The following is a 26530-nucleotide window of genomic DNA, read 5'->3' as shown; positions in this document are numbered from 1 at the left end:
CCGTTACATATACAAAGGTGTATACAGTGGTCATCCAGTTGATATTTAACGGTAATATTTAACTGGCGTGTCAAATTTGCAAAGAAAAATAAACATAAGGGGGGTTTTGCCACCAAAAAAAAAAAAAGATAAGGGGGTTAAGTGTATAAAAATTAAAAAATAAAGGGGTTTTGCCACAAAAAAAAAAGATAAGGGGGTTAAGTGTATAAAAATTAAAACATAAGGGGGTTTTGCCACCAAAAATAAAGATAAGGGGGTTAAGTGTATAAAAATCAAAACATAAGGGAGTTTCGCCGCAAATTGCTCATCTTTTTACTTGCAAAAAACCATCCAATATTAAAGTTTTTTAGATGGTTTTTTGCAAGTAAATTGATAGTTAGGGGAGTTTTGCTGCAAATTACTCTAAAATACATACACACATCATGTCTTTTAACGTTTATAGTTGAAGTTTAGTGCAATGCTGAATATTTTTATTATTATTATTTTTTGAGAAATCAAAATCATTGTATTGTATAAACTCAAATTTACAACTTAACAGCACCATTACGGCCTTTATAATCTATACAACTTGTAGAATCTGTAAAATTAATTGTGCTGTAAATTTATAATTGCTCAAACCATTCCAAGCCTTTTTGTTTCATTTTTTAGGCAAAATTGATAAAATTCTAACTTTCACCTCATCTCGAATGCATAGCATTAATATGGGTAACGATAGGGGTGTTCACGGATTGGTTTTGTCTCAATTTTTATAGTTTTTGAACCAAACCAGTTTAACGGTTTTTTGAATATTAAAAACAAGTCAGACCAATAAAATTCTCAAACCAAACTAAACCATTAAGAACGGTTTGGTTTGGTTCGAAACCACGGTTTAAGTAAAATTTATAATTATTCATATTTTTTAAGTAATTGTACTATTTTTATTAAGTTTTTAATTTTATTTTTCAAAATATATAGAGTAATTTGTGGCAAACCCCCCCTCCCCCCCAACTATCAATTTACTTGCAAAAAACCATCCAAAAAAATGAAAAAACTTTAAGGTTGGATGGTTTTTTTGCAAGTAAATTGATAGTTGGGGGTTTTGCCGCAAATTACTCTTAAAGTTTTTATTTTTATTTTAATTAAGAACGGTTTGGTTTGGTTTGGTTCGAAACCACGGTTTAAGTAAAATTTATAATTATTCATATTTTTTAAGTAATTGTACTATTTTTATTAAGTTTTTAATTTTATTTTTCAAAATATATAGAGTAATTTGTGGCAAACCCCCCCTCCCTCCCAACTATCAATTTACTTGCAAAAAACCATCCAAAAAATGAAAAAACTTTAAGGTTGGATGGTTTTTTTGCAAGTAAATTGATAGTTGGGGATTTTGCCGCAAATTACTCTTAAAGTTTTTATTTTTATTTTAATTACTCATTTTAATTTTTATTTTATAAAATATGGCCACGTAGGATAATTTCTTAGTGACCTGTTATTGCCACATGGGCAAAATCAGGGCTTAACGAGGCTGGATAGACGACACCTTAAAAATATAAATAGAATAGTACTTTGGAGGATTTTTCCACTAAAATATGAGATTAGATGGTTTTTTGCAAGTAAATTGATAGTTTGGAGAGAGGGGTTGCCGCAAATTACTCTTTTCAAAATAAACAGTCTAAAATAAAATTTAACAATAATAAAAAGGCCTTTTCTCTATCATCTCTATTTTATATTTCAGGTTAATACATATTAATTTGTTCCTGAAGAAAAATTGTATTAATTTAATCGTTATAGATGAACTTAAAAAAATTATGATGGAGGCTTTTGCTACATAGTCAACTAGTGGTTCGCAAGAATGGTGAGTATCAAGGAAGCCTTAAGTTGGATAAAAAGGAAGAGTTTGAATAATGTCGTGGTAGAGACTGACTGTTTTGTTGCAATTCAAGCTCTTAACAACTCTATTGAAATGCCATCTATCTTTGGTCTTCTTGTCCAAGAGTGCGAAAATCTCCTTTTTTTTCTTTGAATAATGTTAAAGTTTGTCATGTTAAACGATCTGCAAACAAAACCGCACATTGTCTAGCTCGCAATTCTTGTTTTTGGGCTGGTCGTATTTTCTCTGAGAGTAATATAAAAACATCTGTTCAAATATTATGACCTAACGAATTTGTAACGAAAATTAGTTTGTACATGTTAATCCGTATATGATTTATATATATTTATATGTTAAATTTTATTTATGCATACAATTATTTTATTACATGTATAAAACACTTATTAATTTTATGTATGAACAAGATTGGTTCATGTAGTATCAATTATAAATTGACAATTTAACTATAGCAACAATTATAGACTGACAATGTTATTGGTTTTATAACTAATTATTTGACCTAATAAATCAATTACACTATCAATCTATAATTGTTACTATAGTTAAATAAAGTGGATAAATAATATTATTGGTGTTATTAATTATTTAAGTAGTGACTCTACTAATTTAATTTATTATATAAATTTATATATTTATTGGCGCACAAGACTAGTTTCAACAATGCTAATAATGTCTTAGTGGTAATAAAAAAAATATAAAAATATTTATAGATGTAATTAAGTGAAAATAGTATAGTGATTATAATAGTGATGTTTTTGTTTTGTAGTCTTTCTCTTTCATTATCCTTTTTATTATTTCATGACTTTTTGGAGTTTCTTAAGAAAATCAAAGTGGGGGCCAATAGGGTATCAAATATATACCTTTCATAAGCTGTTTCCCATAAAATAATAAATAATAAATAATATATAATATATATATTTAATTTGTTTATTTATTTACTAAATCAATTAAATAATTATAATAATTAGCTTTAGCATTGTCTAAGTTTTTCTTTGGAGTTTGTATATATTCATCATCACGCTAGAGTAATTGGCTTTCTTTTTCTCTAAGATATCTATCTATTCATATGAAAGAACACCACCCTCGGCCCATAATGTGGTAAAGTGGGCGTTTGCCAACAATATTTCTGAAATGGTAGAAGTCTCTACTATTCCGAGTAATATTTTCTGTAATAACCGTGAGATCTGACTAGTTGTTTCCTTCTAATATATATACGCTTTATTTTCAAAAAAAGAAAGAACACCACCCTCTATACACACTCCTCTCATATATAATATAGTTAAAATTAATAAAGAATAATTAGTATTTTTACTATATGAACTTTTAACGAGATATAGAGTCAATATAATGGGTCATAAGAAAAAAAAAATAATTTGATCCTTTAATTATTTAAAAAAAATATAGTACTTTTAAAAATTAATAAAAAATTGTATAATTTAAAAAGGAGTAATTTTTTTGTTGGGCCCCTAAGCTAGGTGGGTCCTAGGCCTAGCCCGCCTACCCAAGGTAGACTTGACTACATGATCCTGCCCCTCAAAATATACAGCTTATTAAAAGTTATCCCTGAAATATAACAATTATATGATTATACTCTTTCTGTTAGGTTTGTTTTTATACAGTTAAAAATTAAAAAATTTACCCCCTAATTTTGACCAAAATAAAATTTTGTCTCTTTTTTATTAAAAAATATTAATTTTAAAAATTATTAAAAAATTTGATAATAACATTAAATTTACTTAAAAAAATCTAAACTATTCCTAAAAAAATACTTTCAAACTTTATTTTATGTATAAACATTATCTTAAAAAAAACAAACTAAAATTATTAAAACCTAATAAATAATTTAAACAAACTAAGTTTTTTTAAAGAAAAATATCAAACTTATTTATATTTATAAAATCATATCTTTAACAAAAATTGAATAAAAATATAAAATTATTTTGAAAAAAAGTATTAAATTAGAAAATGTTATGTTTACTTAAGCAAATCTAGATTTTTAAAGAAAAAAAAAAAAAGATTCAACGTTATTCCTGTAAAATTTAATTTTTACAAAAATTAAATTTTTAATAATATTTTTTATATCTAAATAGATTTTTTAATAAAAAAATAAATATTTTTTTAAATCACTTAATTAGTTTTAAAATTTTAATTTATTTTTTTAATTTTCTTAATCATTCAAAATAATTTATTTTTAAAATCTAAATTAATTTTTTTAAGATTTACTAAAGAAAAATATTGAATCTTTCTCATTTTAATTTTGAGGGGTATGATTTGATATATAGTTGTCAAAGTTATTAATTTATAAAGACACGTCAGCATTTAAACAGAATAATGGATGGAACCTAACAAAATGACTAAATTTCTGTAAATATAAAAGTTCAGGAAATTTTTTTAACAAGTCGTATATTTTAGGAGACAGAATCAATATTATCAAAATTTTAGGAGGCAAAATTATGAATCATTCATTAATAAATTCTATAAAATAAATAAATAACTAATTGTTAGCTTATGAACGAAAAATGAAGTTTGTTGACGAGTCTCACATTAATAATAATATGTGCAAAATTAATATAACAATTTATAAGAACGTGTGCTATTCTACTTATTGTCAATTAATTTTAAAATAAAATCTTAATTTTTTCATCATACACGATTTTAACAATCTTCCTTGTTCAAACACAATTTTCAGTGTTCTTTACTTTCTCACACTCGAACTCTCTAAACTCTCCAAGAATCTAAATTCATTTTAAGAAAATTTAGTAAGAAAAAATTGACTTAATAATTTCAAAGGATCAAATTAGATTTGAGGAAATTACACTTTATTTCTACTTTTTATTTTTTATTTTAATTTTTATATTTTTTTTTATTACTCTTTAATTTATACTCAGATTTATAGGTCATATTATCATTATGTGTGCTCTAATTTTGATAAGTTATGTGAGATTATATTTAGTACTTTGATTATAAACGATTGTATTTATCAATTAAAATTATTTTACAGTTATATTTAATTAATGTGTAATAAAAAAGGATAATTTTCAACGTATCCCTTATTATTTCATCTCACTATTTATTTCCATTTCCCTATAGAGTTTGATCCAGTTTGAAAATAAATTTTTTGAATGAAGCTCCATACTTAAGTAAGCTTTGGCACGAAGCCTACAAATTTTTTTTACTTTTAGTCACAATAAAATTTGTGATTAAAAGTAAAAAAATTGTGACTAATTATAAATTGATATTCTTATGTTGTGACTTAAAGGTCCGTGACTAAAAGTATTAAACACAAAATTATAATTTGTTGTGACTAAATGTGTAACTAAAAACTAAATTAGTAATAACTTGTATCTAAATACTATGTTTTAGTAACAAGTAATTTTTTATTGTGACTAAAAGTCATATTTAGTCACAAAATTTATGTTGTGACTAAAAAATTATCATTAAAGGTAGTTGTGTTTTGTAGTGTTGGATATATCATTGTGATATTTGTTTATCTTCATTTTTTCATCTTCCACTTTGATTGTTCTTATCTTTAAGGACTCGTTTAGAACGTCGTATTAGGTCGCATTGTATTGTATTGTATTATATTGAATTGGATTATATATCATATTTTTATATAATACTATGTTAAATTTTAATTTATACTAAAATATTATATATTTAGGTGTCCATAAAAGTTAATACTACATATAGTTTTACATAAAAATATTGCATAATATACAATTCAATATAATACAATACAATACAATACGATCTGATACGACGTTCCAAACAAGCCCTAAATTGATAATATAAGTTCATAAACCCTAAATTCCCCAACATTAGAAGCCTTAATAATAAGCATGTTTTAATTATTGGCCTAATATTTTGTATTGAATACAACTTATATTATAGAGTGAAATTGAATCTTAGCTCTTTTTCTAGTTGTTATTTTGGTAATAATTGTCATATCAATGACTTTAAAGTTTAAAGTCTTCTTTTCATGATAAGTTTTTGTGATAAGAATTATAAAAGGAAAAATTAGAAGCTTAAATTGATAGTGAAAGGAAAATTTAGAGGTATTCAAAAAAAAATTACAAACCACCTAATTTGAATAAACTATCAAAACCGAATTGAATAAATTGACAAAAAATATAATCCAAAATAATTCAATAAAAATCTAAACTACTTAATGAATATATTAGATGGTTTATAAATTATTCTAAACCGTTCAATAACCCGAATCAACAAAAATAAAATAATTTATATTTTTTTTTAAATAAAAGTATATATATAATATATTACATAAATTACATTTATTAATAATTAAATTATTTTGTATTTAAATTTTGGGTTTACAATGTTTAATTTGAAATTTAAATTTTATAGTTAATAATTTTTATTGTATTTTGATATTATAGTTGAAATCTAAAATCTACACCATATTATTTCTTTTTTTTATTATTTTTTTATGAATATTTGTTTAAGTATTTTATATTAATTCATCTATATTTTTTTATGTTAAAAGTTTTTAAAATTAATTTAGACTATAACACTTTTTAACTTGAAATATAAATAATATATTTTTATTTTTTAAAATTAATTATTTGAATATTAAAAACTAACAATAATAATTACATAAAAAAAAAAGTGAAGATCGGGTAGATTTTTTTATATTGGATAGCAAAATTTTAATTATAACTCGCTCAATTAAAAATTTTAAAAAAATTATATTGAGTTAATAAAAATATTAATTATTTTATGTCATTTACACTAAACATAATAATAAATTAATTATTTTAATTAAATCTATGTTATAAATTTTTGTCTTTAATTTCTTTTCTACCATGTCTATATAAATAAAATATACATGCATAGCATTCTAATGACAACTCATAAGAAGATATATTAGTATTCTTAGAGTTAATGTTCATATATTAGTATCAATAAATTGAATTTCGACTACTTAAATTAGTTAAATAAACTCAACCCCATATTAGAACTATACCTATAATCTATAATCACATAGGAAAATTGTTTACAAAAATGAGCATAATATAACTCAAGAAAGATATTTGCAATAATTTTTATAATTTATAATAAAGAAATTTTGTTCAAAATTAAAAATTGAAACCAAATGGAAAACTCAACAAAAGTCATAGTTCTAGGGAGACAAACCCAATTGATTAAATACATATTTTACTTTTTCAAACACATGTATACCAATAATATTAGAGATACACTTAAATATACAATCTATACATACTATTTTTTTTTTTGTTACAATCATATTTCACATATCATTTTCTCAATTACCAAAATCATATATGGGGTTAAGGCTTGGTAGATCTATACAACCTAATTACTAGTGTGTATTTAATTTTAATAATTAATATTTTGTAAAAGAAAATAATAATAATTATTTAATAATTTTAAAAGAAAAAAAAATGTGACTAGAAAACTTATCTTGGTGAAAACTTGTCTTATCAAAGTGGTGAAAAATAAAATATGCATGCTACTTTAATAATGCATATTACTCTAATCTTATCTTTTTTTTATTAATTATTTTCTTTTTAGTAAATGGATTTCATGATCATGCATGTACTTGTTTATACTTAATAATACAATTACTTTAAGTTTTACCCTAACATTTTTCTGTTGATCTTTTGTTTTTTATACCTTATTACCATCCCTTATGGCTTATGTACATATATTTTATATTTATCTTAATCTTCAACTTTGTAATTGATAGTTTAGAAAATCTACACATAATTTCATGAGAACAAACTCAAACAATTAAAGATCAAATTAATATTTGTTTTCTTATTATTTACATATGAAAATAATAGCATACTTTAACATATTTCAATATAATTTCCTTAATATTATATTAAATAATTTGACTTGTAAATATCTCATAATATAATATAAATGGAAGAATCTCAAATGAGAGAACCTTAAGAGCACCTCCATTGTATCTTCAAATATTGGATTTGGTGCAAGAAATGGATCCAAGGTAACACTAAAACTTACACTATTATATGGTGCAAGTTACAGTGCACGACATATATGTTGTACTACTGTAGCCACAATATTTTATTTTTATTTTTTTAATAATATTATACATATATATTTATGAAAAATTCAATTTCTAAAAAAGATATACCGATTCATCTTTATTTATTTCAAAAGGTAGGAAAATTTTTTAATTTATTTTTTCATGACTGTTGTAATTATTTAAGATATTTTACAAAAAAAAAAATTAATTCCAAACAATCTATTGCAAGTACAACTTTTTATGCCTTGGCACTTCGGATGGCTAAGGAGTGTCAAGCTGCTGTGGTTAAAATTAAGACGGACTCCTTGGTCGCTGCCACAGCCTTTGGAAAAATGATCAACTTCCATATGGCTGGGACACTTACCCACTGTTTCGACATTGTTTGTGTCTGTGCAAGGATTTTGATAAAGTCTTTGTTTGTCATGTGAGTAGGGAACACAATGTAATAGCTGATGCACTTGCCCGTTGGGCGAGAGTGCATATGGCTGAGGCCAGTGGTCTCTTAAGGGATGTAGCCCCCTCTTGTGGTTACTAGTTTTTTTTGCTTTCAATAAAACGTCTGTTACTCATAAAAAAAAAAAAAACAAGTACAACTTTTTATGTTGTTTTTTATATTGTAAATAATTCTTAGTGTTGTGATTGAATCAAAAGAATTTTTGACACCAAATTTATAGAACATCATTTTTCTATCCATTATTGAGATCCTATAGCTAGATGTCTCTCTTAAGCTCTCTTTTTAATTTTTTTTTTTCTTCTTCCTTTTCTAATCAAAACAAATTGAGTTGGAAACATGGTATGCACCAATTACATATGGGATTCCTTATATATTAGGTGGCGTTTGGTTCACTGTAATAAAATAAAAATGGTAATGAATTGTAGAATAGTAACCAAATAAATTATATTCTAATTAAGATGTTATAACTAAATAAAAATACACTAGAAGAAAAAAAAAATCAAAATATCAAAAAGTATTAAATATATCAACAATAACAACAAAATAATAAACAAATCTTAATAATATATCATAATAACATTTTTTTTTTGAATAAATATAATATTTATATATATATATATTATAATTTAAAATAAAATTATTAATTTTATAAAAATAAATTTATTATTAAAATATAATAATAATTATTATTATTATATAAATATACTTTCTTAAACTTAGTAAATATATAACGAATCACAATTTAAATGTTATTCTTCCAAATTGAGACTTAAATTATTAAGTCAAGAATTGTATGAACAAATATCACTCAAATAATTTACTAATCTAATAATCTATTGAAATTTTACACACAAAACCAATTATCCTTACAATAACAAAGTTCTAAAGCTTCAATAAATGTTTAAAATCAGTCAAAGTTGTGATTCACCTTTTATAATATTTTATTCTTCATAATAAGAGCAAGGTAAGTTTGCATATTCAATTAAAAAAAAAAAATAACTAAATTATTAAATTATTTCTAATTTTTCTCCTGATAATTACTCTATAACTACAACCATTAGACAATATAAGCAAAAATTCATTCATTAAGCTTAAGTATATCATTAGCTACACAATTACAGGCAGAACAGAATTTTTGCTCAATTAAATAGAACTGAAAATGAATTAGTATAGCACTAATTAAATTAGCTTACCTCACTCTTAACCATCTTTAAAATAGTTGTCGAATTCATAACCGCGCATGAGCTAAACCGAAAGCTATCATGAATGCCACCGCAATAAGGCGATAACTCTGAACCGAAAAGTTAAATTTCTTGCTTAAGCTACTAAGTTGGGTTCCTCCATAGCTTGATTTTGAGGTGTATCGTATTTCAAGGTCCTTGCTACATCGAAGAAATGCTTAACAGCTTCTTCGGGTGTTCCAACAAGGACACCGTGTCCTAGATTGAGTATGTGCCCTTGTGGTCCTGCACATCTTACAACCCTGACAAAGAAACAAACCAGAATTGGAATATTATTACTCGGTCGGGTCAAGCCTTATCGATTAACTTAGTATGTAAATCTATGCTTCATTGCCATGTTGTTAGCATTGTTCAGAGAAAAATTCTGAGTTTTTTCAATGTTACTCTTAAGTGTAGAATATGAAAGTTGGATTTGAGAATTTTCTGTTGCAAACCTTTGAATTTCTTCAGTAAGGGCAGGAAGAGGAGAGAATAAGCAAGCGGGGTCGACATTTCCTTGTACGCTAATCCCACTACCCAGTCGTTTTCTTCCATCTGCCATGTCAACTGTCCAGTCCAAACCGATGACATCAACACCGGTTCCTTTCATCCGTTCAAGAAGACCCCCATTTCCGTTGATGTATAATACAAGTGGTATTTCGGGACATTTGCTTCTTGTTAATCTAACAATCTGCAAGAATTTTACGAAATGAACAAAAAGAAGAAAAAGATATCGAACACACAATAGAACACGTAATTGTTTCAAGTTCCTTACATATCTAACTAACATATTACAGTTAGTAAGATCACTAAAGACTGGAATCAAAACAAACAACTTTACCTCTTCAATATAAGGTTTTGACCATTTCTCCCACATCTCAGGTGTCAGTTGTCCGCCCCACGAATCAAATATTTGTATGCAATGAGCCCCGGACTCTACTTGGAAGACAATGTATTCCGATATTGCTTGTGTCAAATGAGACAAGAGAGCCCTCAATACATGTGGTGCTGTATGGCACATTTTCTTTATGGTTGTATATGTCCGAGTTGTACCCCCTTCCACTATATACGTCGCTATTGTCCAAGGTGCTCCAACGAAGCCCAAAACCGCAGCATGATTACCGACCTGTTATAAATACAAAAATAAATACTTGTATAGCCGATTTCCTTCTAAAGAGCACGTAGAACATAAGAAATCACCTCATTTCGTAATATTTGCAGGGATTCCCGAACAAAAGAAAGCTTTTCCAAATCAATGGGATGTAATGATTTCAAACCCTCTTCAGAAGTAATTGGTGATTGGATAACAGGACCCCTGATATCTTCTATGTCAAATGGGACACCGAATGCAGGTAAAGGGGTAAGTATGTCCGAGAAAATAATCACTCCATCAGGACGGAAAGCTTCCCAAGGCTGCAAAGAAATTTCCACAATGAGATCGGTTGTCTCTGATCTCTCTCTGAAGGACGGGTATTTCTCTGCAAGCTTTCTATAAATAGCCATATACCTTCCCGCTTGTCGCATCATCCATGCTGGAGGCCGACTTACAGGCTCTCCTCTTGCAGCCTTAACCAAGAGAGGATCTGATAACACATAAGACATAAACAAAACGAGACTGTTAAAAATAACATGCAGTTAGACGAAATTGGCACATCTAATCATTTGGTATCATATCAAGACTCTCACCACAGCTCAGTAGGGGCATCCTAAAAGCTAATGTGAATCAACTTTCTGCTAATTTTATACAAACACTCAGGCATCCCAGCAGAACATCCCATTATTATCTCCGAGTAAGAAAATGTAGCGTGAATGAGCTACAAAACAAGATCGAGTTTCGATAGTTGTTTGATAAACCATTGGTTAAGTGCACCTATGTGAGAAGGAGATATAAGTTTGCTAGTGTACCTATTTTCTAGTGTGCTTTTTCGGTTGTGAGTGCTGTAACCGTTTGTGGGTGTGAGAGGATAAATAGAAAATTAGTTAGCTGAGAAAGGTAACAAAAGGTTTAGTGGGAAAAGGGAGAGACCAGGCTTTCTAATTATTGGAGGCATTTCCTTTGTAATTCTCATCATCGAAACAGTAATAGAATTTCTGCTTGGAGTGTTCAATCGCTTCGGCTTTTTTATCATCTGTTTTTCTCTGCAATATTGGCCTGGTTTTATGAGATAAGCTAGCTTGTTGTATCGGTGTTCAACCTGTTACAACTCACTAGTCTAACAAAATGGAAAAGAAGCCTACATAAGCCGACTCACTCAATCGCCCTATAACCAAAGTTTTTGGAGCGTCTAAGTAGTAATGGTTTTGTTTAGTTATATCCAACCATGAATAAAAATTATACAAAGACATTTTATCCTTTTTTTTCGGAAAAAAAAAAACATAAAATAGAAAGGTCTAGGAAGTTTACTTAGTCTAGCCATTCTTTGATCTCAACAACCTTTACTCACTTCTCCAACCAAATTAAATTTTACCAAGCCTCAAAATCCATACAAACCACAAAACATTTCAGGGAAAGACTTCCATGGACAAGGTTACACATTCTTCTAAGTCTTTACACTCTTACTATTTGGCATTTTCACAAACATCAAATATGCTTGCCTAATTGATGAATCTCCAACTTTGCTTCAACAAAATTTTCCTAAGATGGTATCAAATCTCAATCATATCCTCTCAAACTCCACACACTTCTAGTTCAATGCAATCATTCAAAACCATATGTTTACAAATAATTATCTTGGTTGAAGTTACTAAAAATTTGTATTAGCATTTCTAACTCTAATTCCATTAAAAGAAATCCCATTTAGATTATCACCTAACTATGCCTTTCATACAATTCAAAATGAAGTCTTTGTCACCAATATGGAGAATAACCATAATAACCCAACCCAACAATAATATATTACATACATAATCACACACACACACACACATATATATATATAGAGAGAGAGAGAGATGTTTAGGGAAGAAACCTGAAGAAGATGACGAGCATGATACCGAGAATTTCTTGGTTTGAGAAGAAACTAAAAACCCTCTGAGACTAGTAGAATTGAGATGAATCTGTGAAAACAAGGTCATAGATTTCCATCCTAAAGAATTACAAGCACTGCAAAAAACAAAATCAAAGAGTCAAAACCCACAAATTAAAATCACCTAAAGAAGCTCAACAAGAAAAGGAGAGAGAGAGAGAGAGAGAGAGAGAGAGAGAGAGAGAGAGAGAGAACTAGCCTGGCTGGAGTGGAGAAGCTCATTTTTTGATGATATTTTTCTCAGGAGAGGGACAACTATCAACACTTTCTTCTTTCCTTTATCCCTTTGGGAAATTTAAGTGTAGAAACATCATAATTAAAAAAAAAAAAAAAATCCCCTCTAATGTGAACATTACAAAATAATGCTAATCTTTACAATTGTGACAAAAAATACCTCTCAGATAACTTCACTTCTCTGTCTCTTTCTTTTCCCACTTCTTCTTTTCACTAAAAAAAAGACAAGATACAAAGAACAATCAGATAATGCAAAAATCAACACATCAATAGAATTTGAAAACAATCAGTATTTGTCATAAACATCACTTGATAGATAAAAAAGAGGACCAATGACTTCGAAATAATAGTGATAAACTGCTCCTATAACCCTTTGTGAAAGTGATTCATTCACAAACCTAAGTACTTGTCAGTTGCAACATTATAATCATTGGCATAGGCATCCTAATTAGTGGTCTGCAAGAAATAATAGGATTGCTGATACAAAGTATCGGGTCTTCGAGTCAGTGTCAAACTCCAACAGAATCACTACAAATTTTCATTCACTTCATTCATATTCCATTTGTCAAATGACTTTACATATTTATAGGTATTTCATAAGTCTACCAACATAGGTAATATTATTTATAATTAAGCTCTTAACCAAATAAGTATAGCAAACAAAAAACAGAGAGAATGATGAACGAGTGCTTCTTCAAAAGACCAAAAAATCAAAAATTATAATGTGTGAGGAAAGCAACATACAGATTTTTACATTTAATCTTTCTAGAAAAATCAAAAAACAAAACTTTTCAATATAAATATACATCATTCCAAATTATAGTGAGAGTAATTGGATTTGGATTAAACTGTTCTTCTTCAATATAAGTAACTATATACTAATCTTTTGATGTTAAATTGTTATTCCCCTCTTCACAGTTCACATATATATATATATATATATATATATCGTTCGAAAGCTTTAATTTTGAAAATCTGGTTTTGTAATTTGAAAATTAATGAAATGGAGAAAATGAAGAATTTGGTGTTACCTTGGGCATGGCTGTCTGTCGCCGCTGAATGAGAATGAGAAAGAGAAAAGGAGAGACCACCTTAAACTGGCCGGGTAAAGGTGGAGCCGCCGGCGGTGGCGGTGGATTTGGGCCAAAATTGAAGAGAGAGAAAGATAGGAGGATAAGATGTTTTATCATCAATGATATATATATGCCTAATTTTTTATTTTATTTTTTATTTTTAACTTGACAATAAATAATTATTTTTTCTTGTATTGGCCAAACTTTAAATTCAAATGAATATAATTTCACTAATATATTATATATAATTTTATTAAAAAAATAATTCGAGTTGTATTTTTTGTTGATTTATTTAGTTTGGTTTGAACGATTTATTTTAGTTGGCTGTTTTTAAAAAATTTTAAATATTCCTATCGAGTAAGAATAGAAATTATACTAATGGTACAGGGTCCCGCGCTACGCGTAAACAGAAAATGAGGCAAGGAAGGGAATAATTTTCTATCCCCGAATTTTAAACGCGCAGGGATAGAGATAATACCCCTTTGCCAATTTATTTATTTTATAATATTATTCCTTATGATACATTATATTTATGTTTTTTTAAAAGCATTATCAATATGTGTTTTGTAGTTTATTATTAGTAAATTTTTAAATATCCTACCGAAGATTCCTTGTGCCGCCTTTGATGGGAAATATGTGGGGATGGAGGCAGGGATGGGTATTATGAAAGTTAAAGGGGACGGGGATGGAGAAAGCATTCCCCGCCTAATTTCCATCCCTAGAATCGAGTCTCGACTTAGACTTAAATCTCGACCCAGACTTAGATCTTGACCAGGCCCCATATCCCAACCCAGCCCTAACCCCTGGCCATGATCCCAATCTCGAATCCTAACCCAAACTCTAGCCACGAACTTCGACCCCGACCCTCGAATCTAAACTACCGTAGAGCTGGAACCCAAAATCCAGACTTGACCCCGAACTCGCACCCAGACTCAGGACCCCAACCCACGACCCCACATCCCAACCCAACCCTAACCCCTAGCCCTGATCCCAATCCCGAACCTTGACCCAAACCCTAGTCACGAACTTCGATCCCGAACCTAGACTCAACCGTAGAGACAGAACCCAAAATCCAGACCCAAACCTAGGCCCTCGAACTTGGGATCCCAACCCACAAACCCGGACCTTACCCCCGACCCCAAATCCCAAACTCCGAACCCCGATTTCGATCCTCAATTCTCCGACTAAGATCATTTTTAAATATTAAAATGCAAAGTAATTCAAATCATTTTTATATATTAAATAATATAATTCCCATAATAATTATTTCTAAACACAATAATCCTAAATATATAATTTATGATTCATTCTTATTTAATACAATAGAACTTAGGCTTACCAAAACTAGTCCTAAATGTAAAATTCAAAACCTTAACAAAAAGACAAAACAAAAATGTTAAATTCATTTTCAACTGATTATACCAAGAAAACCAAATTGAGAAAGAAACACAAAATCTAATCTTATTAATATCAATTCTATTCCCACACCTTTGGATATCTCGAAAAGTTTCAAATAAAAACCAAATCTTTATTTCTCTTCATTTTCCATTTCCATGGCTTCCTCTTCTTCTTCATCACCCTTCTCTCTCCTCCTCCTTCTCCTCCTTCTTCTTCACCAGACTCTGTTAACCTCCTCAGCCAATCTCCACAGACTCAATTCAATCTCAGAACTTTCCACTCTTTCACCAAACGACACTACAACTCCACCCACTCATTACTTCCAAGTAACAAAACCCATTAACCTCCCCAAAACCAAACCCTGTTCCCACCTCGTCCTCCGCCATGATTTCGCTTTCACCTATGGAAAATCACCAGTCTTAGCACCTTACTCCCCACCTTCTCACTGCCCATCTCATCAGAAATTCTCAAAGATCGTTCTTTTATGGAATGCCACTTCCAAAGGAAGACAGTTCGATCGGATTTTTGGGGTTTGGCTTGATGGGGTTGAGCTTCTTCGTAGCTGTACGGCTGAGCCAAGAACTAATGGGATTGTTTGGAGTGTTGAGAAAGATGTGACAAGGTACTATTCATTGTTGTTAAACAAGAATCAAAATCAAACTCTTGCTGTTTATCTTGGTAATCTTGTTGATAAAACTTATACTGGTGTTTATCATGTGAATGTGAGTTTTCAATTTTATCCAATTGAGGAAAATTTGGTTGATGGGTATGATTCTTGGGCTGATTTAGTAATGCCCATTTCAAGAAATTTGCCATTAAATGATGGGTTATGGTTTGAAATTAAGAATTCAACTGATTTTGCATTGAAAGAGTTGAAAATTCCTCAGAATGTTTATAGGGCTGTTCTTGAAGTTTATGTTTCTTTTCATGAGAATGATGAGTTTTGGTACTCAAATCTTCCAAATGAGTATATTGATGCAAATAATCTTACTAGTACTCCTGGAAATGGTCCTTTTAGAGAGGTTTTAGTTAGTATTGATGGTGTTGTTGTTGGTTCAATATGGCCATTTACTGTGATTTTTACAGGTGGTGTTAATCCTCTCTTATGGAGACCTATTACTGCTATTGGTTCATTTGATTTACCTTCTTACAATATCGAAATCACTCCTTTTCTTGGGGAGATTTTGGATGGAAAAAGTCATGAGATTGGTTTTAATGTCACTAATGCTTTGAATGTTTGGTACATTGATGCAAATTTGCATCTTTGGTTGGATAAAAAGAGTGAGAAAACTCAAGGGCAGGTTTCGAAACATGTTAGCACACCGCTTGTTGTTAGTTTGGTTTCTAATTTTTCGGGTTTGGATGGAACTTTTCTCACTAGCACGAGCCGGTCTATTAAGTTAACAGGATGGGTTAACTCCTCTTATGGGAATATCACTACTGGTTCAATTCAAGATTTTTCTTACCAAAACTCGATTGTGATGGGAAATAATGGAAATATGCAGATTGTGAGACAAGACATACATTTCAATGATTCTGTTCAAGCTGAAAATTCTCAATCTTTGCAAGTTCATTCGTTCGAATCGCTTAAAAAGTTCTCACTTTTCTTGTATTCTGACACCTTTGATCAAGGCAATAAGACTTATTTATCGATTTCGAATGTTAGTTTGGGTTACAATGAGAAGAAGAAATCTAAAGGCTCTGCTGATTCGGGATTCGAAAAAAGTAGTCTTAAGAATCATCAGAGTGGCCAAGGAAATATGGTTGTTAAGAACAACTTGGTTGTAAGTGGAATTGGGAATACACAACAAGTTTACAAGTACAATGGAGTTGATTTGTGTTACTTTAGAAACATAAGTAGCTCAAATTATACAATTCTTTATGATAATGTTGGAAGTAAATGCAGCAAAACTACACAGCTTCATAATCACAGAGGTCTTGGGTTTCATAGACTATGGCCTATTCATTCTAGAAGAGTTTCACTTTGGTCTGGTTTAGTTAACTCTAAGCCTAAAGGAGGATAAATCCCTTTTATCTATTTCTAAGTAAGTTTTTGTTTTTTAAGATGTTTTTGAGGATCCTACAATTGGGTTCTCCAAATAAAAGTGTAAGCATACATAGAAAATATTAATATTATTGTTGGATTTGTATTTGGGTAAATACTATTTTCGATCTTGTGTTTTGTAAAAGTTATTGATTAGATTTTCTATTTTGTTAAATGAAAAATTAGATGTATTTTTCAAAATAGTATAAAATAATATTTATTGTCAAAATAAAACTTAATAATAAGTTGATCTAGATGTATTATGATAAAATTGGTTACATTTTGTAGATTCTTTCGTATTAGGAATTGTTTTCAAGTTGGTTATATAAAAAAATTATTGAAAATTGAAATCAATGTCTTATTTATATTATTTTGGAAAAAACAATGTCTATCTTGTCATTTAATAAAACAGATTGTCCAATCAGTCATTTTTATAAAATACAATATTCAAAATGATATTAGGGAGAATAAATCTCTTTTATATTCTTCTTCTAAGTTCTAAGTAAGGTTTTTTTATGATGTTTTTGAGGATCCTACAAATGGGTTTTCCAAATAAAAGTGTAAACATAAATAAAATAGACTTTTTTATTTTTACACTTCAATATATATATATATATATTTTTATTGTATTTTTACAGAATTCTACATAGAAACTTTTATTGCAACTAGCGCTGCAACCTAAATTACAACAAAAAATCGTATAGAAACTCCTATTACAACTAGCGCTACAACTACTTTAGAAACTCAAACCGTAAATTTGAAAAAGAAAAAAAAAGAATTAAAAAAATAGTATATGGCGTAATTTCCCTAAATAAAATGTGACGTTTTAGGTTGGAAATTAAGTGATTTGTGAGCTAAAAAATTTATTTATTTATTTATTTTAAATTTTTTTGAAAGAAAATTTTAAGGAGTACTTTTTTTTTTTTTTAAAAAAAATGAAATAACTTCATTGAAATATTAGCATTTAGAGTACAAAAGTATTTCTAGATCAGTTTAAACATTGTGCTCGAAAATGTTACGACCAAAGAGTAATCGAGAATGTCTTGCCATAACATGAGTAACTCGATTTACTGATCGTCTAATAAAACACAAACTAAGTTAGAGTACCTTAAACACTAAAAGATGTTGTATATTATTATTTGTGCATTTCAATATCACGTCTCTAAGTTTTTTAATTTAATAAATTATATAAGAAACTGTTAACTAATTAAAAAAGTATCATATCAGTATAGTGTTAGACAACTTAAAATATTAAATAACAATACACCTTTTTGAAAAATAATAATATTAGTAGTGAAGTGATTATCACCTTTAATGGTGGGATTTTATGAACTAGTATAAATAGAGTTTTTCACATCATATTGAAAAGATACAAATAATTCTATTGGTACTCCAAACATTTTTTTAGCTAATAATAATATTAGATTTCTTTTTCTTTTTTTAGACATGTACTAAATGATACTTCCAAAACTAGTTAAAATTTTTATGAACTATTCATAATTAAATGGGACTTGTATTATGTTTTATCCCGCATACCTAATAAATTGCTAATGTGGCTGATGTATCATTTTTATATCAAATTTAAAATAATTAAAAATATAATTTAAAAGTGACATATTTCATGTTGTAAATAGTAAGGATACGATTTAATAGAGATAATATTTTAAATGCAAAAATCTTAATTAGCAAAACCAAGTTTATGTTCATTGCAAATTCAGATCCCATATCATATTAACAAAAAAAAACACATAAAATTTGTTATATCTTATTCATATGCACAACTAAAAAACAACAGCACAAAAGAAAAATTTTATCATTTTGTGTGGACATTTGAAATTGAAAATGAAACCTTTTTCCCTTCCCAACTGTTCTCAGGACATTTCAGATACTAGCTAGAAAAGCTCTTTGACTCGAAACCCGAGTCGAAATCCAAAGCTAGTTGTTCTAATTTGATGCATTTCTTCCTCTCTTTATCATAAACTATCTTGTAGTTTAAGCTACTTACATTTCTAAAATAACAAACATTTTCATCTTCTTCATAGTTGTAAACTTGTTGTGTACTCCAACTTGCTTCAATAATCGAATCGTTCTCGATAATCATTTTAGCCTCACCATTCTGCAGATTATTCAGATGACTTTTCGATAATTCAAAGCCACCAATTTTAGAAGACTTCTTCTCTTCAAACCCCAATTTAAAATCTGAACCAAACACATATTCTCCATTTCCTTGATCAAAGTAATCAGAGTATAGGAAAAGTGGGAACTTTTTATCCGATTCGATTGAGTAAACATCAGCAAAAGGCATCTTAACAAGAACAGAATCATTGAATTGAATGGTTTGATTCACTACCTGTGTGATACCATTGTTCTGCATCAAAATGAAATTTGAGTAATGCAAATTCTGGATTGAATGGGTTAGAATAGTCCCAAATGAGGACTTAACTTTGCCAATAGACAATAAATTTCTACTAGCTCTAGTCAAGAATGTCCCATCTAAACCTTCAAAATCCGAAACATGGGAAAGATCAAGAGGCTTGGTAAGGTGTTTCAAAAGCTTCCCTTCGGTTTTCGAGCTGTGTTTATCTAACCAAAGATGCAAATTTGCATCAACAAACCAAACATTCAAAGCGTTCGTTACATTAAACCCGAAAGTATGAATCTTTCCATCTAAAATCTCACCTAGAAATGGAGTAATTTCAATCTCATATGAAGGAAGATTGAATGAACCAATTCCTGAAATTGGTCTCCAAAATATAGGGTTGATTCCACCTGTGTAAATTACAGTAAAAGGCCATATAGCACCAACAATCATAGTACCATCAAGACTAACCAAAATCTCCCTAAAAGGACCATTTCCAGGAGTATCACTAAGCCCATTCTCAGCAATGTAATCATTAGGAAGATTTGAATACCAAAACTCATCATTTTCATGAAAAGAAACATAAACTTCAAGCACAGCTCTATAAGTATTCTGAGGAATTTTAAACTCTTTCAACTGAGTATCCATAGAATTCTTGATTTCAAACCATAACCCATCATTCAATGGTGAATTTCTCGAAATGGGCAAGATCAAATCTGCCCAATTATGATGCCCAGGAACTAAAGTTTCAATCTTTATATCATTAACATCATCATAAAGATCAGATTTTTTTTCAGCAGGATAAAAATGTATACTCAAATTCACATGATAAATACCAGTATAAGTATCATCCACAACATTTCCAAGAAAAACAGTAAGTGTTTGATTAGTCATGAGAAGAGAATAATACCTAGTAATATCTTTCTCAACACTCCAAAAAATCCCAGAAGAAGTTGGCTCAGCTGTACAACTCCTCAAAAGCTCAACCCCACCAAGCCAAACCCCAAAAATCCTATCAAATTGTCTTCCTTTACAAGTAGCTTTCCACTCAAGAACAATTTTCCCAAAATCATTATATGGGCAATTCAAAGGTGGGTTGTAATCAACTAAAAGTGGAGGCTTTCCATAAGTGAAGCCAAAATCATGACTTAAGAGCAATTTAGAGCAAGGTTTTGAAGTGGGCAAATCAATGGGTTTGGTTACTTCAAAGAATTGAGTTGGGGAAGTGTTTTCTTCTTGGAAGTGTGAGATTTGGGAATTGAGGTGAGATTTGAGATGGGTTATTTTGTGTATGTTGGCTGAGGAAAAATGGGGTTGGTGAAGAAGAAGGGAGATACTGATGAGGAGAAAGAAGAAGGTGAATGAGGAAGCCATTAATGGAGATTTTTTGTTGAAGGAAATGAAAAAGATTGAAGTGGTGAGAATTGATAATAGTTGTAATGAAGTTGGATTTGGTAAGGGAAATGATGATGCTTTTAAGTAAAGAAGAATTGATGAGTTTAGAAGAAGTTGACATAATAATATTTTACTAGAATTAAACATTATTATTATGCTTATTATTAGTGGTGTTTAAGGTTTGACTTTGAGTATTGATACTATGAATAAATTTTTATGAACGAAAAGAGAGATACACCAAATTTATATATATAAGTCCTAAAATATCAATGGGATTTTTGAAAATTAATTTTGAATTTAAATTTAAATTCTAATTAGATATTTTTTGAATTGATTTATAATGATAAATATCAATTAATACCAATTTATAATTTAAATTTTATATAAAAATATCATAGGAATTATACAAAATATTTAAACTTGTTATTATTAGTGGTGTTTTTTTTTTTTTTTGAAACGGAAATCTTAATATTACTCGTGTTTAAAGTTTGAGTATTAATACTATAAATAAATTTTTATGAACGAAAAGAGAGAAACACCAAACATATTTCTAAGTCCTAAAATATCAATAGGATTTTTAAAATTAATTTTGATTAAAAAATTTATTTTCTTCTTCTTTTTTTTTCATCTTTATAGTTCCGTTATTTATAATTTATAATGATAAATATCAATTAATAAGAAGTTATAATTTAAATTTTATATAAAAATATCTATTATCATAAATATCATAAAAATTATACAAAATATTTAAATTAAAAAAATTACAAAAATTCAAAAAGTTTGAATTGCAAATAGTATTTAATGTACAAAATTGTTTAAAATATGTTTTTTTTAATCTATATATTAACTAAAAAAATTATGATTTTAATACAAATTAGATATTGATTTATATATTTAATTATAAATAATTTTTATAAATTAAAAATAATGAAAAAGACCCTCTAACAATTGAAATGGTAAAGAATAACTTTGTTGTCTATTGTTAATAATTAATTTTTTAAATTATCTAAAATTTAGTTTAAGCTCAATTAAAAAAATATATATTTACACTTAATCTTTTTTATCATTTTAATAAACAAAGGTCATTTTTTATAATTTCTAAAAACAAAAGGACCAAATTATAATTTAGTTAAAATAAATGTGATCTTTTTTTACAAAAGATATTATTTATTTTAAAATGAGATGATAATTATTAAAATGAGAATATAATCTAAAGATGAAAAAAGGAAAGGAAATTCAGATGAATTATGGAACTAATAATGCAATATTATATTATTTCTAAATTACATTTTATGTATGTGGCATTATGTAAACTTGTAAAGAATTGTATCAAACTATGTAGCTTTTACATTCAAAGAAGGGTTCGATTCAAAACCGAAATTTGACCAGAATCACCATTCAACAAGAAAACCTCCAAAGGCACATATGGAGAAGAGGCTATAGATGACCCGAACCGGTATGTCGGTTGGAGTATTTTGCTCCCTTTAGCACACCGAATTGTTCGGAGTCGCGGTCCCGTTCTCATCTGCCAAATCTGCACAATATCGCCAATGAACTTACACATGTTTTGCAAGAAAAACAACATTAAATCGAAATAACAAGAACCCACAATTTACTCGAATAAAGAACAAAAGTAGGGTCAGTCCTGAAATTTAGTGGCCGTAAAACCCTTATTCTAAAAAAATGTAGTATTTTCTCATTTTTTTCGCCCCTGGACTAAGTGGGCCCTAACCACAAGCCTAGCCTGTCAAGCCTGATGATGAGATAAGCTCTAGATGCATACCTCGATTATTCCTTTTCGAGGGGCGTGAATAGCCAGACAGAGGCAATAATCACTCTTCACAGGTTCATCATAATAGCTAGAACTAGAAGCTACATTGTTATCTTTATTGACTAGCATTTCCATGAATAGGCAACTCGCATCGCGATATCCCTGCAAAACAACTTAAGTTCGTTATAAGGATAATATAAGGTGCGGGCTGAACTATGATCAGTGTCGAAATGTTAAGGGCGAACCTTCCATAGCCGCACGACCACAAGTGCCTGAGTGTCTAAAAGCAAAATACGACCGAGCGAATCTGTTATTGCAGCTAATGTGCCACTAGGTGATAAGGTGAGTTTCTCGCCCTTTCTAGGAAAATCCTTTAAAGATGTCAATGGAGAAGCTGATGCAAGACAAACAAGAGGATTAGAATTTATCAGAGTTTCTCTACTATGGCCTTGAAGTTATGTTCATTACGAAAAAGGGGACCGAAAAAATCAAGTTGAATATGTAGATGACTAAAGAATATAAATAGATATGTGCGCCTTGACATGAAATCATACTGCATAAACAATTATAAACAAAGTAATCATAAGTAACTAGTCTACATGAGAACCGAAAAGAACACACAAACGACAGTTCTTACCTCGAGCAAAAGGTTGAGGCTTCACATTTGATTTTCTAGGCGCTTTTTGTTCGCTGCGCCAAATCATTTTAGAGAAGGAGGATATGGTAGAAAATGTTACCGGAACGACTTTAGATAAGATAGCTCCAACCAACGACCTACTTTTATCCTCCGATAACCTAATTAGAACGAAGTAACTCTAGTCAATTACATATAGAAGAAACCAAAACTCAAAAGAAGCAACTTTGAACTGTATAGAACATACTAACCTGAAGGCTGAGATGACAGCATCGTCTCCAACGGTTACTGCACAGAAATAACGCTGACTTGACTGCCCAACAATAAAAGTAGCTGAATTCAAAACCAAAATACTTCAGAAAATTTTCGATTTTGTGAAGAGCAAAGATAAATGTTGGAAAGAACGAAAAGGGCATTAACATGAAAATATACTGTAATTGATGCATAAAAATCAAGCAGCTAGTGCAGCCGTACCTGTAGCTCCATCAGCGGTGGAGGCATTATCCCGCTTATCGCTGCATCTGCACAACTTCCATACTTGCTGACATTCCATAGCTGGTAAGATAATCGTCCATAAGAATTTCCAAACTCGTCATTATCTTGATTTCTTGGTTTTCTATCCCAAAACCGAGAATTTGTATCGTGATGCCATTGCTGCAGCATGTTCTATATTCCAAACATTGAAATCATGGTGTAATTAGTAGGATTAACTTAATAGATTTATATTCAAATATGACACATCAAAGTAATTAAAGCTTGGTAGTAATTCAATACCTGAATTTCGGAGCCATCAAAACGAGCAATTACTCCTTGCATAACAACACAAACCTCCTCTGAGGAAGTTTCTTGGATCAAATCTCTCTTTGTTCCACGGACTCTCAATTTTAAAACGCGTCCAGGATGTATAAACTGCGTGATCACTAGAGTATAAGTCTAATACTAATAAAAGAGACGAGCTAATTACAATTCAAAATACTACTAAATCAAGATTTAAACCATGGTAACTCAATACTCAATAGTGTATGTTCATGCCAACAAAACAGAGACAAAATTGTTCATTTTGACAAATATATATAGAAATGGTATAAACAGTCAAATCTTATTAATCAAACAATACTAAGAATTAGGAAAAATTCTTTCAAACCAAAAATTAATCACTTACATGGAAATTAATCAGTTACACAAAGAATAACATATGTCAACTCCATTTGTTCACAGAGAGAAAAAAAAACACCATTATCCAATTCTAAGAAACAATTTCAAGGGAACTAATAGTTTCTCTCTTCTCATTTTTTTTTTCTCATTAACACTTTGAGAACTCATATGAATACCCACCCTAACACCAATATCACGAATGTTTAATAATTCAAACAGATCAGAGCTAAATCTATAATGAAATTCAAGAGAAAGAAAAGGCTAATTAAGATTTTTACTCCCCTGAACTTTAACACATACCATACCACTGGAACTTTTCAAGCCACTAAAAATTCCTCTGGAACTATTGAGATTGTTGGATTTAACGAATTTTGTCCAATTTTACTAATGGAAATCTAACTTGGATGAAAGTTCAAGAAACACAATTTGATACATATGAAAGATCGGAAAGTACGATTTGGTAGATATCAAAATTCGGGACATGACTCATTACCAGAGTTAGTAAAATTGAATATAATTAAAAAATAAATTCTCAAATTCAACAATCTTACTAGTTCAGTGAAAGACTTAAAAAGTTCTGGAGCATTATTTGGTTTGACAAAAATCCTAATTAGAAAAAAAAAAAAAATGAAACTTTTTCAAAACTAAGACATAATTAGTACAAAAAAACACACTTCCAACCTCTACAATGACATAAATTCACAGTAAAATTAAAGAAACTAAGATCAAAATCCTTTAAAGATTGATAATTTCCACAAAAACCCAATAAATAATTCCATATAATCAAAATAACCAACCTGTTTATGAATCAAGTGACCATCGAGAGAGAAAAGCAGAAGGTACCCACAAGAAGTCCCGATCGCAATCACCCGAATTTCATCGAATACCAACCATTCGATGGCGGAGATGTACTCAGCTTCAATGGGTGATAATTCAGGACGGATCTTGACTTTGGAATCATCTGAATCGGACCAGCTGAGAGTGACGATTAGGGATCGGTTAGCAAGAGCAATGGCGTGTGTGTCGAGAGCACATAAGAGATTGGGGTTATCGATAAGCCAACCCTCTTTTCCGGCACCAAGTTCACCGAGGTCTTGACAAGCTATGGAGCCTAAATCGGTGGTGTGGGTTCGCTTCGCCATTGTTGGGTATTGGAATGAAGGTTCACTCACGCCATTCTCTTCTTCCCACTTTTTTCTCTTTAATATTAAACTTTTATGTTATAATATAAAAAATTTTATTTTTACACTATTTATTTATTTATTATTTTTTTTTTTACATTTTTACAAAATTTCAAACAAAAATTCCTATGGTAAAATGAACAATTTAAATCACAATTAAAATCCATATAGCAACTACACTCAAAAAAAAAAAATCCATATAGCAACTCACGTGGAAACTACCGAAACAAACTAAACCATAAATTTTAAAAAAAATAAATAAAAAATAATATATAAAGTAACTTTTGTAATTTTATTATATTATTATTAAAATATATCGAATGAGAATGAGAATCATTATTTTATTTATTACACATAAAAATGGGGAGGATTCCACTATTTTTTTTTTCCAAAACTTAATAAATAATTGTATAAGAATCAATATTCCACGATTAATTCTCATTCTTTTAAGTAAATATGCAATGAGACTGATACTTAATTAAGGGTGTTAGCATGTCTTTTAACATTTCTCTTAATTTTATATGATATATAGTTTTATTTCAAATGTAAGATAGTGATGAGTCAGAATTTTTAACATCACATTAGCATCACTCGATACATGAAATAAATATAATATTGAATACGACACTTTGTAATACTAGTAAAATTGAACTTAAATAAAATTCTTTAAATCTAAAAATAA

At 29.3% G+C, this 26530-nt stretch overlaps 4 protein-coding genes across 4 annotated transcripts; 1 reads left to right on the top strand and 3 right to left on the bottom strand.

The window, feature by feature from the left end:
* Nucleotides 1-9418: 9418 nt before the first annotated feature.
* LOC115697867 (uroporphyrinogen decarboxylase 1, chloroplastic) lies at nucleotides 9419-14042 on the bottom strand. Its single transcript, XM_030625029.2, has 8 exons — nucleotides 13870-14042; nucleotides 12999-13051; nucleotides 12804-12888; nucleotides 12548-12681; nucleotides 10779-11161; nucleotides 10420-10704; nucleotides 10034-10269; nucleotides 9419-9841 (listed from the first exon to the last, which is right to left on the bottom strand). The coding sequence occupies exons 3-8, from the start codon at nucleotides 12824-12826 to the stop codon at nucleotides 9676-9678; spliced, it is 1227 nt and encodes a 408-aa protein (XP_030480889.2). The 5' UTR covers nucleotides 12827-12888; nucleotides 12999-13051; nucleotides 13870-14042; the 3' UTR covers nucleotides 9419-9675.
* Nucleotides 14043-15340: 1298 nt separating this feature from the next.
* Nucleotides 15341-17469, top strand: LOC115697337 (peptide-N4-(N-acetyl-beta-glucosaminyl)asparagine amidase A). The gene has a single exon (XM_030624291.2). The coding sequence runs from the start codon at nucleotides 15465-15467 to the stop codon at nucleotides 17331-17333; it is 1869 nt and encodes a 622-aa protein (XP_030480151.1). The 5' UTR covers nucleotides 15341-15464; the 3' UTR covers nucleotides 17334-17469.
* Nucleotides 17470-19095: 1626 nt separating this feature from the next.
* Nucleotides 19096-21309, bottom strand: LOC115697336 (peptide-N4-(N-acetyl-beta-glucosaminyl)asparagine amidase A). Its single transcript, XM_030624290.2, has one exon. It carries the CDS (start codon nucleotides 21252-21254, stop codon nucleotides 19242-19244), a length of 2013 nt encoding a protein of 670 aa, XP_030480150.2. The 5' UTR covers nucleotides 21255-21309; the 3' UTR covers nucleotides 19096-19241.
* A 1024-nt stretch (nucleotides 21310-22333) lies between these two features.
* Nucleotides 22334-25921, bottom strand: LOC115697334 (uncharacterized). The gene is made up of 8 exons (XM_030624289.2): nucleotides 25465-25921; nucleotides 24287-24421; nucleotides 23987-24178; nucleotides 23764-23825; nucleotides 23516-23673; nucleotides 23124-23272; nucleotides 22891-23040; nucleotides 22334-22641 (listed from the first exon to the last, which is right to left on the bottom strand). Exons 1-8 carry the CDS (start codon nucleotides 25807-25809, stop codon nucleotides 22459-22461), a joined length of 1374 nt encoding a protein of 457 aa, XP_030480149.2. The 5' UTR covers nucleotides 25810-25921; the 3' UTR covers nucleotides 22334-22458.
* Between the last annotated feature and the right edge of the window lie 609 nt (nucleotides 25922-26530).

Source organism: Cannabis sativa, chromosome 7, assembly GCF_029168945.1.
Source record: "Cannabis sativa cultivar Pink pepper isolate KNU-18-1 chromosome 7, ASM2916894v1, whole genome shotgun sequence".
Taxonomy (NCBI): Eukaryota; Viridiplantae; Streptophyta; class Magnoliopsida; order Rosales; family Cannabaceae; genus Cannabis; species Cannabis sativa.
Note: the sequence above shows the minus strand (reverse complement) of the source record. Positions and strands in the feature narration are given on the sequence as shown.